The following is a 13,383-nucleotide window of genomic DNA, read 5'->3' on the forward strand; positions in this document are numbered from 1 at the left end:
CCTCAATAACGTTTTGATCTAACAGCAACAAAGGAATGGTGAGGTTGCCAACAGTCTACATTAGAACAGTTCTTTAAGGAAGGAAATGGAGGAAATCTAAGACAATCAGGACGATGGTTTGAAACATATCATCCTTTTACACCAGCTATTAGATCCAGATGCAAATGTTTTCAAAACTTGATTTTAGTTATAAATTACAGTTTTCTGATCCCAAGATTTTATTCTTTATATATTTGCTAATTTGTATTGATACTTGTTTATGTTGGGCAGTGTGCGTGTATGTGTGAGTGTGTGCGAATAATCACATGTGATTTTTAAGATGGTGTTTAAAAGAAGTAACCCTTCCACAGCATGTCCTCCTCACATTCTTCCACCAGAGAAGAGGCCCCCTGAACCCCCTGGACCTCCACCGCCGCCACCTCCACCCCCTCTGGTTGAAGGCGATCTTTCCAGCGCCCCCCAGGAGTTGAACCCCGCCGTGACAGCCGCCTTGCTGCAACTTTTATCCCAGCCTGAAGCAGAGCCTCCTGGCCACCTGCCACATGAGCACCAGGCCTTGAGACCAATGGAATACTCCACCCGACCCCATCCAAACAGGACTTACGGAAACACAGATGGGCCTGAAACAGGGTTCAGTGCCACTGACACTGATGAACGCAGCTCTGGTCCAGCCTTGACAGAATCCTTGGTCCAGACCCTGGTGAAGAACAGGACCTTCTCAGGCTCTGTGAGCCACCTTGGGGAGTCCAGCAGTTACCAGGGCACAGGGTCAGTGCAGTTCCCAGGGGACCAGGATCTCCGTTTTGCCAGGGTTCCCTTAGCATTACACTCAGTGGCCGGGCAGCCGTTCCTGAAGGCGGAGGGAAGCAGCAACTCTGTGGTGCACACAGAGACCAAATTGCAAAACTATGGGGAGCTGGGGCCAGGAACCCCTGGGACCAGCAGCTCAGGAGCAACCCTTCACTGGGGGGGCCCAGCTCAGTCTTCTGCTTATGGAAAACTCTTTCGGGGATCTGCAAGAGTCCCACCAAGAGGGGGACGAGGGAGAGGAGTTCCTTACTAACCCAGAGAGTCCATTGTCCTGAAAGTTCCTTCCCTGTCCATCTTTCCATCCAGTCCTCTGAACGTTTAATGAAATCATTTGCCAGAGTGAGGTAATTATCTGCATTTGGCTACTGCAAAGCTGTCTGTTTTATTCCTTGCTCACTTGCAACTAGCAGGCGACTTATAAAATAATGATGTTGGCACCAGTTCCCCGCCGATGGGCTATAGCCAGAACATTTCCTTCAGCTCTACATAGGAGACAGTAGAGAATATGGAGAGGGTCGTTCAACTGAAAAGTAAATGTGTTAGCTTATTGCCTGCACTTCTTGAGCAGAAGAGAGAAAAGTTTCCGTTTTGAGATGGCTCAGGCTCTTTGATTTTTAAAATTTTGTGGGTTTGTTTTGTGATTTCTTTCTTTTGAATTTTAATACAGTTTTCCCCCCTTTAAAGAGCATAGTGTTCACAATATTTGAGCTGCTCTTAGGCTTTTGCTAGAAGGGAAGCAGAGTGGCCTGGCTGATTTAAATAAATGTTTCCTTCCTCTCCACCATCTCACATTTTAGTTTATAAGTGAACACTCCTCTGTCCCCATTGAGCATCTTGAATATAACTTTTTTCCAAATAAATTACTCATTCTTAAAGTTTGCTCCATTTTGACAAAAGCTATGCCTCCTCCCTGCACAATAAAGCAGGTTTTAGAAAATGGCATTCTTGGGCAAGCAGGTAAACTTTACCCAGTATCTTTGCATTTCTGCTCATCTTCTCTACTTCCCCTCCCTCACTCCTTTCTTCCTTTCTCCAGTCTTCTCTTTCTCCCTCCTCCTTGCTCCTCCCTTCTTCTCCTTCTCCTTCTTCTTCTCCTTCTTGAGGCATTTGTTTGGAAAAAAAAATTGAGATGCCCACAAACCTGGAATAATTCTTTACTTTTTTTTTTAATAAAAGAAAGGAAATTCAAAATCCTACATTGTTCTCTGTAACTCTTCAATTCTAAAATGTTTTGTTTTTTTAAAAACCATATTCTGATGGGGAAGTTGATTTGTAAATATGGACAGCATAGGACATTGCTACTGAAGTGTGGTTAGAGATGATGCCTCTATCTGCCTAGAGGGCTAATGGGAGTTAGCATATTGTTTACACATATATTTTTATGTCAAAACAAAAAACCCTCTGAAACAGCATTGTGATATTGTCAAAGAAAAAAGAAACATCCTGAAAATACATGGAAATGTAATCTAGTTTAGAATGGATATTTTTCTGAAGCTCTATCAATACCTGATAGCCTTTAAAAATAATAATATGAGAAAGAACAGTATTGACACGTACACATCCTAGCATGTATATCCTGCCAGTTCTTTTAGGGATTTTCCTCCAGTGATTCGGTTTTGGTTTTGGTAAAATGTTAAAGTATGACTTCCTGGCAAGAACTTTGCCTTATCATAAACAGGAAATAGGAAAGAGAAAGCCTCTCAAGGTGGGATAACTTGGGAGGCTTCTCATTCTGACTTCCATTCCTGTGAGTACCAGCATATGGTGTGTTTTAGAAACAGACACATGTCATAGAACTTATCAGCACAGAGTTAGTCCTTTGTGAACTGTAGGTTAACCCACTTTTACAAAGAAAAGGCAAACATGCTGTAGCATCATGGAGAATAGTCTTCAGAACAAGCTTCATGTTTCAATGCCAAGTTATTACATTAAAAATAAAATTACTTATAAGAGAAAGGTGCATTAATTTTAAAAAATCTTTAAAAAAACAAAAGAACCCTCTTCAGATGCTTACATGAAGATTGTTTTCCCATTACTGAAATAGGTAGAGATTGGTGTGTGTATTTCTTTATTATTCTCTGGTTTTTGGTCTGGCCTTGCCCTTGTGGCCAAACACTGATTAGTAAGAGTAAGAGAACTTTCTAGCCATTTTGGCTTTGATGGCTTTTATACCAGTGTGTCAAATTAGATTTACTCAGCACATTGACATGCTGTCAGTAAATTCCATTAGGGTTCATCTGAGTCTTCTCTCTGTGGACTTCTTAGTCTTCAGATATGGCCTTTGTATTTTAGAATATTCAGATTTGAGGTATTGGGCCCCACTGCCCCTGTTTTTCATTAAAGAAGCTGAGCCGTGGATACTTACAAAAGTATCTGTTCAGTGAAAAAGAATTGTTTTCCCATGAAATATGAATAAAATTCTCTGTATATTTTCATTGTATTTTGGTTATCAGCAGTCATCAATAACTTTTTCCCTCCCCTTTTCCCTTATGTTTAATTATGCCAAAAATTCTAAATGATATACTTAAGCTTCCATTCCCCATCCCTCCTAGGGAAGGGGGAACGGGTATATGTGTGAATGTGTGTGTGTGTGTGTGTGTGTGTGTGTGTGTGTGTATGACCCATCTCATCCCTGGCCCCATTTTGGGAGTCTAACCTTTAAAATTTAAAAAAAAAAACAAAGGAAGAAAAAATATTTTGTTATTTTGGCTCTTTCTAAAAGGCAGAGGAAAAAGTCATTTAAATATCCTGGAATCTGTGTGGAGAAAGAAAAGGTATTTGGTAATTTTTCAGCTATGTTATAAATGTGATCAAAGTAAAAGGTTTGACTGAATAGCAACTTGACTATACAAAAATCACAAATCCAGTTATTCCATTCAAAAGTGGTTTTGATTTTAACTATTGTACCACAAGAGATACTAAGCCTGTTAAGTACATTGTTTTGAACAGATGAGAAATCTGATTGTTCACAAATGAGAAGCAAAACTGGTTTGACTGTGATCATTTTTGTGGTTTTGAAAACAAATTTTCTTGACCCAGTTTCCTTAGTTTTTTCTTCAGCTGTCCATAGGAACGATGAGGACTTGAAAACGACATCAGCTCTATGTTTAAAGCAGGGCAGTTAGCACAAATTTGTAAGGAGGGCTTTTGTTAGCTTATGCCATAGACATCACCCAATCACGTGTGTGTGTGTGTGTGTGTGTGTTTGTGTGTGTGTGTAATATGCATATATAGTTAGAGTGCTAAAATGGTTACCAGCAGGTTTTGAGAGAGAGTGCTGCATCCGAAAAGTGTCAGTTGCCACCTCATTCTCCTGATTCCTAGGTTCCTGACACTGTATTCCTTTCTCTCTCTTGTTTTTGCCCCTCACCAGGTGTACCTTGTCTGTGTACAGATATTTTGTAATATATTAAATTTTTTTCTTTTCAGTTTATAAAAATGGAAAGTGGAGATTGGAAAATTAAATATTTCCTGTTACTATACCACTTTTGCTCCATTGCATTTACTTCTAATTTCTATACCCTCTGAGCATATCTCATGTATGAAGGACATTTTTCCTCCACTTTATCTTAGGGCTTCTCTGTCTCAGAATTGCTATAGACTTCATAAACTAATGAAAACAAAGCAAAACATGCTTAGGATTTGAAACGGTGCCTGAAAATGCTAGACTAGAAACTAGAGATTTTTTTTTTTTTTAATGAGGAATCCAGAAAATGTGACTTTTTAAAAAGTAGAAAACAGTTACACAAATGGTGGTACCAAGCCATCAAGAGTTGAGCTTCTTGTACCCTGACTCCTCCTGACAGGAGAGGTAAGTGGGTTTGAGCTCAACAGTCTTCAAGGGAAGTTGGTAAGAAACTGCTTAGACCCAAAGAATTGGCCTTATATCAGGCTCCCTGTCATTCCACCCCCACCCGGTTCCCTCGATGTTAACAAGGTCAGCATGCAGATTTGTGTACCTAGCTCTGTTGAGGTTTCCTGGTGTGTTGTCAATCCAGAAAGTGAATCAAAAGTTTTTAAAAAGTTAAAATCAAGTCCCTATTTCTAAAAATCTTTCCCATCTCCACCTAAGGAGTTGTTTACCCTTCTCTTTCCTGGCTTAGAACACTGAGAATAAATATTCCCTTGTAATATTCCCTTGTACTATAATCCTGCCACTTACAACATTTTGGAAGAGCAGATAGAATCCATGGGGGTTGGGGGGAGGAGAAAAGTATCTGGAAGTTGTAAGTGGGGCAAGCATGTTGCACAGGGTTAAGGGGTACACCAGAACAAGCAAAACTGGGAGGAAGTGAAATTCAGAAACTGCTGCTGATAAAGGTTGCCAGCCTGTTTTTGAATCCTCAGAACTTTTGATGTTCCTTTGCCTGTGGGCTGTCATGTCTTCTTGACCCAGAACGAGAATGGGAAGCTAAAGATGGTCCAGTTCCTGGTTAGTCTCCAGAGGAAAGGAATTAGTTTTAGGTCTATATATTGTAAGTTCCTGACTAAGAGTGAACTTCGCCCTGCTAGAGAATATTGTGCCCCTTTACACCAGTGGCTGTCTTCTCAGCTCTGGGACTAAAGGCTGAGGACCTGATGGGGGTGGACTTTATTCAGTGTCATCCCGAAGGCCATTTCTGACTAGAAATCATACTGTTTGGCATGGTGCTGTTCTCCCGGGCAGGCATGCTTAGCTGTGTTGTAAGGCTAACACCTCAAGGAAGTTAATTAGCACTGTTGGTGCTAAAGTAGAGTTTCTGTTTTTATCAAAAGTTTTTCTATAACTTGACTTCTTTTAGCTGTGAGTGACTCTCTTTTCACAATTTAGTCATTGTGCAGGGCTAAGTGGAATGGGAATGGGGAGTTCCTTAATTATGAAATCCATCATTCCAAGGGAGTGGCTGCTGAGTCTTCTGCTTGTCCTAAGAGACAAAGTGAACATTCCTGGATACTGTGGTTGGTTTTATTGTCCAAGTGCGGCCTTTCTCATCTAGAGGAGCCCCCTTGTGAACACCTGATCAGTGGGAGATACTCCAGCTACGGTAGGAAGACCTCAGGGGAATGTAGCCCCTGAAGGAACCATTGGTGGTACTTCACCACTCCTTCCTGTAGATAGTTGTCTCCATCACCCCATCCATCCACTTTTCATATCCTTTTTTGTCTTCTCCCCACACTCTGAATTGAATGATTTAAGCCTACCATAGATATTGATTGCTCTCCCCTGCTCAGTATTTAGGGTTACTGCTGTTTCATGGTTTTGAAGGGTCTTTAGAGGTACATAATTAAGGCAAATGTCCATCCGAATCCTCCATCTATGGGTAGGAGTTCAAGGAGGACAAAATACTTCCTAATTTTCGAGGCAAGCGGCAGAACCACTGAGCTAAATCCCTACCCTAAAATAGTTCCTAATTACCAAGATTTATGAAAGGAGTTTTAATTCAAGTTATGTGGAGTACAAAAGATTCTTTTTTCTGGCAGTGAAAGCCAGCAAGTTGTTTTTTTCAGTATTCCTGCTTCCCCTCTTTGGCCCTTCACCTTTTCTCCCTTGGTCTGAGATTGTTGGCTATTACTGTTGCCATTTCTAAGTAGTTACAGAGGGTGTCTGGGAAGGAAAGCTTGGTGAGTAAAAGGTTCTAGTGTCAAATAGAAAACAGGCTGCTTTGATGACCTGGTGATTATTCACTGGATGCCAAAATGCTCTTGACAACTGCATTGCTCTCACGTCTCTTACTGCAAAAACTAGTAGTCCAGGGCTGCAAGAAAGAGGCTGGTGTGGGGTTAGTCTTTGCTGCCCTCTAGATGGGCAGTTGTTGATGAAGCTGTCTTGCTCTACAGCCTTGAGCTACAGCAGACGAGAGAGCCATGAAGAAAGATTCTAGGACCTAGAAATGAATGGAGTTTTTTTATGTCACTTCTGGCATGGTTATAAACTAGAGTTGATCTAGTGAAATAAAGGACATTTTATCCAAGCTAAACCATTCCTGAGGGAAGCAGTGTGAAGAAGCCTTTTAGAAGGGCTACAGTACAGCAATGGGAGCAAAGTGAGGAACCAGAGCCTGGATCTTGGAAGATGTCTGTCTTTTCTCTGCCAAGGCGGCCTGTCTCAGAGGGACCCTTCTCACACCTGTGTCTCAACTTCCTCAATGCCTAATTGAGGGCATCCTTGGTTAGGGTCAGCTTGTAGACAACCGCTTGCCCTAGACTAGTGCAATGTTGAATGCTTTCAGGCCTGGAGAAAACACTGAATTCAAAGACAGAAATTTTAGGAGTCCAGTCTCTAAATAATTCAGGAACTTCTAAGTTGCCAGAAAATAGCAATAGAAAAAGGAGGTAGAGATAAGGCTAAGAAGGGAGAACTAGAGCAGTCTTGTAGCTGGGCTGTGGGAAAAGTCAGATATGGGATGGAAGGAAAAATTATGCCCTGAAATTTAGGAGATAGTTGCTTTAGAGTTCATGCTTTGTTTCAGGAAGTTCCTAATGAAGCACCTGTGCCCAGAGCTCCCCTTGATCATAGTAGTAGTATCTTCAAGGTTGGAGGATGGGCCTAGAACCCTTAGTCAGGGATAGTGTGATAACATTTTCTGTAAGGACCTCGAGAATACAAGCAAAAGTACTAAGTAGTTTATATGGAACATGTGCTTACCACTACTCTCAACACACTTTAAGAGTAATTCAGGAATGAGGAGAATCATGTTAAGAATGACTTTTATTTGTCAAGTTTTAAAACTCTTACAAGTAGTTCTATGAATTTTAGGTCATCCTGGAAACTAACATTTCTCTTGTTTTAGACCTAAATGAGGGCAGTCCACACAAGAGCAAAGAAACTGGAGTATGTGAGTTAGTCATAGAATGGCGGAGCTACTAAAAGACATGAATGTGTTTAGTTCATTGCCATTTTTGCTCAGTGAAAAACCAGGCCCAAGAAGGTAGCGAAACCTATGGTGTTGGAAGAAAGGAGAAAAAGGAAACTGACATCAAGTACCTACTCTGTGTCAGGCACTGTGCTAACTGCTTTGTTTTAGTGTCTTGATTCTTAAGCATCTTGAGGGTAAGGCTTGGAAGGAGTAAAAGGCAAATCCCTTTTATTATCCTGAGCAATTGTAGGTGATACAGAGAGCAATGGGCCACTTTTTCCTCTCTGACCACACAGGGCTAACCTAGAGGAAGTGAAGACCCAGCGTTTGAGGGTGGGGTTGATCTAAGGAAGTACCCACCAGACAGTTGAAAGATGCAAATAACTTCTTCATTCTAGAGACTTCTGAAATGACAGAAGCAGGCCTGATCAAGAGCAAAATTTATTTTAGTACTGGGGTTGACTTTCATTCTAGCAAATCAGGTCATGACCTGAGAATATAGGATTGATCTTAGATATAGATTGATATATGTAGATTGATCTTCCTTTGGTTGCTGTGCTTGTTTGGGATTTTTTTCCTTTTGTTTTTTGAGGGTTTTTTTTTTAATGTTTTGCAACACTTTCGAAGTCATGAAACTGGATTTATGATTTTGGAAAGACAGTGTCAAGTTTGGGGCAGGTGTCAGTCTGAAAGTTGACAGGAATAACATTGTGTTCCTCCTGGCTGTTTGATACAGTATCCCAAGATTTGTTCCATGAGGGAGTGGGAATATTACTACCAGACTCGGGTCCCATCGGTAAGGCATTAAGGGAGGATTCCACTTTTAGGAAGTGGGTCTAACAAGAGAGGTGAGTTTCATACCTGGATGGGAAGTGGGGACTTGGTATTTATAAGTCAGTGCATTATACCAGCTTACAAAATAGTACCCTAACAAGAGGAGGCCAAGGCAAAGAAATAATCAGAAAACATGGAGTTCATCAAAAACTACCGTTTAAAAGTAAAGAAGGGGGAACACGGAACAGAGGAGGAAGGTGAACAGCAGGAGGAGACTCATGGGAAAAAGGACTTGGGTGTTTTGTGCAGAGGGCTGCAGATTGATGGACTAGGATGGCACAGGAAAAGAGGTTTGGGAGGACATTCTTGGTGGCCTGAGTGAGGAACTGGAATTTGGCTTGGTGAGCCCTACAGGGAGCAGAGCATGAGGAGATGAAAGAGGGTGAGGACTTTTGCCACTGTAGTGAGTGCAAGAAGCAGAGAAGTTCTCTGGGGTGGTATTGCTCTCACCCAGGCATGAGGCCGCAGCAGGGCCCACACTCGAGCAGGGCGAGGGGAATCAGAAGGAAGGAATGGGGTCCACAGGAAGTGGCTCACAGCTTGGATATGAGGGGAAACAGAAAAGCTACCCTCCAGACGGTGATGCCAGGACACATTTGTGCTGACGGTAGTAGGGAAAGCTTGGTGTGAGGTAGCTGCTTGCTGCTTTGTTTTTACAGAGGAGGTGCTCATTAACCAATGGATGGGATGTGCTGTGTTCAGTGTTGCGGAGTCTAGGAGGGGGCCCTGCCCCTGGAGGGCCAGGGAGCAAGTGCGGTGTCCAGATGGTTACCTGCTCTCGGCCCTGCACAGGGGAGTCTGTTGTGGGGTGTGCCCACAACTTCAAGAATGCTAGCCCATTCTGGATCTGGGAAAGAAAAGACCAATTTTTGCCAGTTTCTTCCCCTTTAATGCTTTGGAAATGGAATATGACTAGCCTGTGGCAGCATGTGCCTGTGAATGCACAATTCTCTGGCTTGATTCTTGGAAGGCCTTTTCCTGTCCTTCCCTGGGGGTCATTTGTATCTCTGGTTCCTGCTCCTACAGCCATAAAGTGGGAGCCCCCATTTATTAATTGGGTTGGGACTGGGGAGGGGGCCGGCGGGGGACTCTTTAGTGTGGCAGGCGGGGGTCTTCCCGAATGAGCCCATTAGCCAGCCCCAACGACAGCTAAAACGGGGCCGCAGCCAAGTCTTCTCCGTTTCAAAACCCTCCATCGCCTGCAGCAGATCAGAACAAGGCCTGCGGGAGCCCTTAGCTTCTGATTGCAGCTGTGAGGAAGGACAAAACAATTTATAGGAAGCCAAGTAGCTCCTGTCTCACTCACTGTCTCTTCCTTTCTGACTTTGGGGAGGAGGAAGAGTGGGATGTTGCATCCTCTCCTACCATGGCTTCTTTTACAGGCCTAGAGTAGGAGAAAAGAGGAGTGTGTGGGCATTGATTGGACATTTATATCGATGCTGTGGATGTATTTACGCATCCTCGCTTTCTTCTTCCCATCCACACAGTTGTTGGATTAGCAGCCACTACTTCTGTGGGGCTTTCTAGGGCAGAGCCAAGAGTGTGCTGTGGGGTGGGGAGGGCTTACCATACTCTGGTTTATTAAGATTCAGGGTTAGGGATGGATCCCCTCTCTGACTTCTCTTCCTCTGAATGGGAGGGACTTGAAATTCAGTGCAAGGCCTCCTGCTGAGACATCTCCTGGGGACTTCTCCCTACAGTGGCCCGAAGGGCAGGCGTACCTTCCTGATGGAAGGACTCTTCCATAGATTGTCAGAGCTAGGAAAATGGTCATGTCATCCAGCCTCTCCATTCACAGAGCGGGAAACTGAGGCTTGAGGAAGGGAAGTACGTCACCCACACTCTCACAGTGACTTAGTGCAGCCAACTGGGACTAGATCCAAGAGGACCGAATCCCTCTAAGAGCTCCCAACTAAGATCATCCCCTTCCTGAGAGCCCTGGGTTTCCTAAGAAACAAGGGCTATGAGATTTTGAGGGGAAGGGACAGACATTGAGGGGGGAAGGTAGATTTAAAAGCCTTTAGTAGAAAAGCAGTCATTTTATGTATTTTTAAAGAATAATTTCTCAGTGGCATGCAAATGTACAAGTAATTTTTATTTATATAAAAGAGCTCTGCTTCCTTGGGAAGCACATGGCACCCACAGCCAAAGATCCCAATGTCCTCAGAGTTACTCCACATTTCAAAGGGCACGCAGCCACCCTCTTCTGGAGGGCAGATGGCTGGACAAAGCCTTAAAGGCAATGTGAGGAATTTAGTCTAAATCTCAACTCAGGCTCCTCTGGAGTATAATACACCTAGATTGAAAAACAAAACAAAACAAAAACAGCTCATCTGCCAGAAAGCTAATGTGGGTGCGTATGTCTCTGAATGAGAGATGGGATTATAGGACTCAAAGCAAAATCAAATGTTCTCTGAGCTTACAGGAAAGTTGGGGGCCCTCTTAATGTTTTCCTAGTTTTGAGTTGTTGGTGTTCTCCTTTGACAGGCAGAAGGTGGCAGTGCTTGGCAGTGGCCTGACCCTGAAACAGTGCTCACTTGGCCAACTTGCTGGTCACTCCAATGTCACAACTCACCGTCTCTGGGGACATAGCCACTGTCCCTTTCAATTTGTGCTGTGTGAGAGCTTATGAAACTGAGTCACTGATGAGCAGAGAAGGGGATGCTAAAGGGGGAAGGGTACCATCGGCCACTTGGACATAACATTGGGGTCTGTCTCAGTGGGGCACACTTCCTTTACATTTTGGCATCACAACCCAATCAACAGCCTAGGGGGACTGTGGAGTGGTCCCCATGGAGATTCATTCGTGCCCAGCTTGCATCCGGTCTGGTGTCTTACAAAACATTCTATTTCATAGTCAAGGACCTGTTGCACAAGCCTCTTCTGCAGAGTGTTTCTAAAGCTCTGATGGACAAGTGAACCTCGAATCCAAGCTGGTGGTCTGATCTAAAATTAGATGTTCTCCATGTAACTGCTTGCGTTAACTTTGTATGAACCATTAACCTTTGTTGCCCTTTATAATTCCGGGTTTCACTACTTCTGTTTCTATAGAACTGTCTAACTTATTCTAAGTAGGGCCGGGGATTTAGCTCCGTGGTTCCAGCACCTGCCTCGCAAGCGCAAGGTCCCGAGTTTGATCCCTGGTACCAAAAAAAAAAACAACACACACTTATTCTAAGTACAGGGCCATGGTCTCATGTTTGGCAACCCAGGAGCTGTCCTTGGAGACAGGAATCGAGAACTCTCTTTGGCAGCATACTTAAGGTTCACGTGTAACCTGGGGGATTTGGATTTGAGGAAATCAGAGGCATGGAATGCATTGCCATTACCATCACCTGCCAGCACGGGCTCCCAAGTGAAAGGCCAGAGACCCTCGTTGGTGTCTTGTCCCTGTCTCCTGTCTAATGTAGCGTATTATTTTCCATTGCAGGTGGCAACAGCAGCAGGGATGGCCCCTGAGGAATTTGGTGATGTCCCTCAGTCACTTTGCATCCAGAGCCTGGCAGATTCAGTCTCTGCCTCAGAACTTAAAGCCAGGTAGGGGCCTAAGCCCATCCAGAGGCTACTGGCCTTCTTTTGTGTGGGATCTTCCACCCCCATCCCCTGACATACACGCTTACTCCTGGTCTCAAGGAAATTTCTGTTTGTTTTGATTTTTTTGAGACAGAGTCTCACTGTGTAGTTCAGGCTGGCCTTGAACTCACTCTGTATCCCAAGCTAGCCTAAATTCCCAGCAATCCTCCTGCCTCAGCCTCCCCAGTGCCGGGATCACAGGTGTACACCCAGCTTCAAGGAAATTTCTCATCCTCAAAGCTCTCCAGGGAGTCTTCTCAGCTTCTTTTTTTTATACCCCATTCTGGTTTCCTACCCTTTGGTCAACAAGTTCCCCCTTCCAGCTAGAGTGGGTAACCCCCTGTCTTGGCACAGTCATTTCATTCATGCTCTTTCCAGAAGGCCTGCTGCGTTCACGGTGTCTCTCCATGGTGGGATGCTGATGTTTTACTTCAGCTCTCGCCTCTAGGACAGCGGCCCCCATCTTCCACCACCCACTATCCTACACCATATACTTCTTTCCCAGAAAGCTATTTCATATCCCTTTCCTCAAGTGAAATAGGGTAGTAGGTCTCTCCTCGCTGCCTCTGACCAGCTGCTCCACCTCTTTTCCAGGTTCAGAGAATAATTCTGCCTGTCTGGACATCATGTGAGATGCCAGAAGTAGCAGCCTGAAGCCCGCTTCCTCCTCCCCAGAACCCAGAGTGGGTGTGTGACCTGGCCACTGCCTCCACCCTTCTTGCCTGCTGGTAGGTGTGCTGCTCCCCGCCCTTCGCCAGGGCCGTGTTGTCTCTGCCTGTGTTTCTTCTTTGAGACCAAGTCTGAGCCCCAAGGTTCAAACAATCCTCCTCCTCCAGCCTCCCGGATCACTGGAACTACAGGTGTGTGCCACTGTGCCTGACCTCTGTGGGACCATTTCTGTCATCGCCTTCTCCTAGGAGGAAAGCCTTGGGTTGGGATGTGGCTCAGGCGAAGCACTTGCCTAGCGTGTACAAGGCCCTGAGTTTGAGCCCCAGCACCACAGCCAAGAGGAAGCCCTGGTGACTCAGCTCTTCCCTTTGTCACTCCCAAGCCCTGATCTTCAGGATCAGAGGTCCATCCTTTCCCGTGGCACAGACAGTCATTTACAGACACCATTCACACTGGAGAGGAAGGTGTGATGACAGACAGCCCTTCCCGTCTAAACCCCAGATGTGCACCCTAGGAGAATGCCCCAGTCTTTTAAAGGAAAGGGTTTTTATCTGGTGCCCATTCCCCAGGACCAGGGTCTTGGGCTCTGAGAGTTCCTGACCAGGGAGATGGCTGAGGGCAGTCAGCCACAGGTGCTCCTCTTCTTCACTGTAGGTGTTCT

General features: G+C 44.5%; 1 protein-coding gene across 12 annotated transcripts in view; it reads left to right on the top strand.

The window, feature by feature from the left end:
• Cdk12 (cyclin dependent kinase 12) overlaps positions 1-13,383 on the top strand; it is an 81,649-nt gene that overhangs the window by 58,249 nt on the left and 10,017 nt on the right. For 8 of the 12 annotated variants that reach the window (XR_002387579.2, XR_002387581.2, XR_002387585.2 and 5 more), the window contains exons 14-16: positions 351-768; positions 11,911-12,017; positions 12,648-12,781. Coding sequence is in view for 3 of the 12 variants with exons in the window: in XM_021239910.2 (XP_021095569.1) it covers positions 351-1,063 (713 nt within the window). In the remaining 9 variants the exon portion in view is untranslated. Of the gene's footprint in view, positions 1-350; positions 4,293-11,910; positions 12,018-12,647; positions 12,782-13,383 lie in introns of those variants that run through there. The other 4 variants (XM_021239910.2, XM_004859501.3, XR_002387586.2 and 1 more) reach the window with 3 other exon arrangements.

The sequence above is a fragment of the Heterocephalus glaber genome, unplaced genomic scaffold, assembly GCF_053883595.1.
Source record: "Heterocephalus glaber isolate CG9 unplaced genomic scaffold, H.glaber_assembly_v1.0 deba00001773, whole genome shotgun sequence".
Lineage (NCBI taxonomy): Eukaryota > Metazoa > Chordata > Mammalia > Rodentia > Bathyergidae > Heterocephalus > Heterocephalus glaber.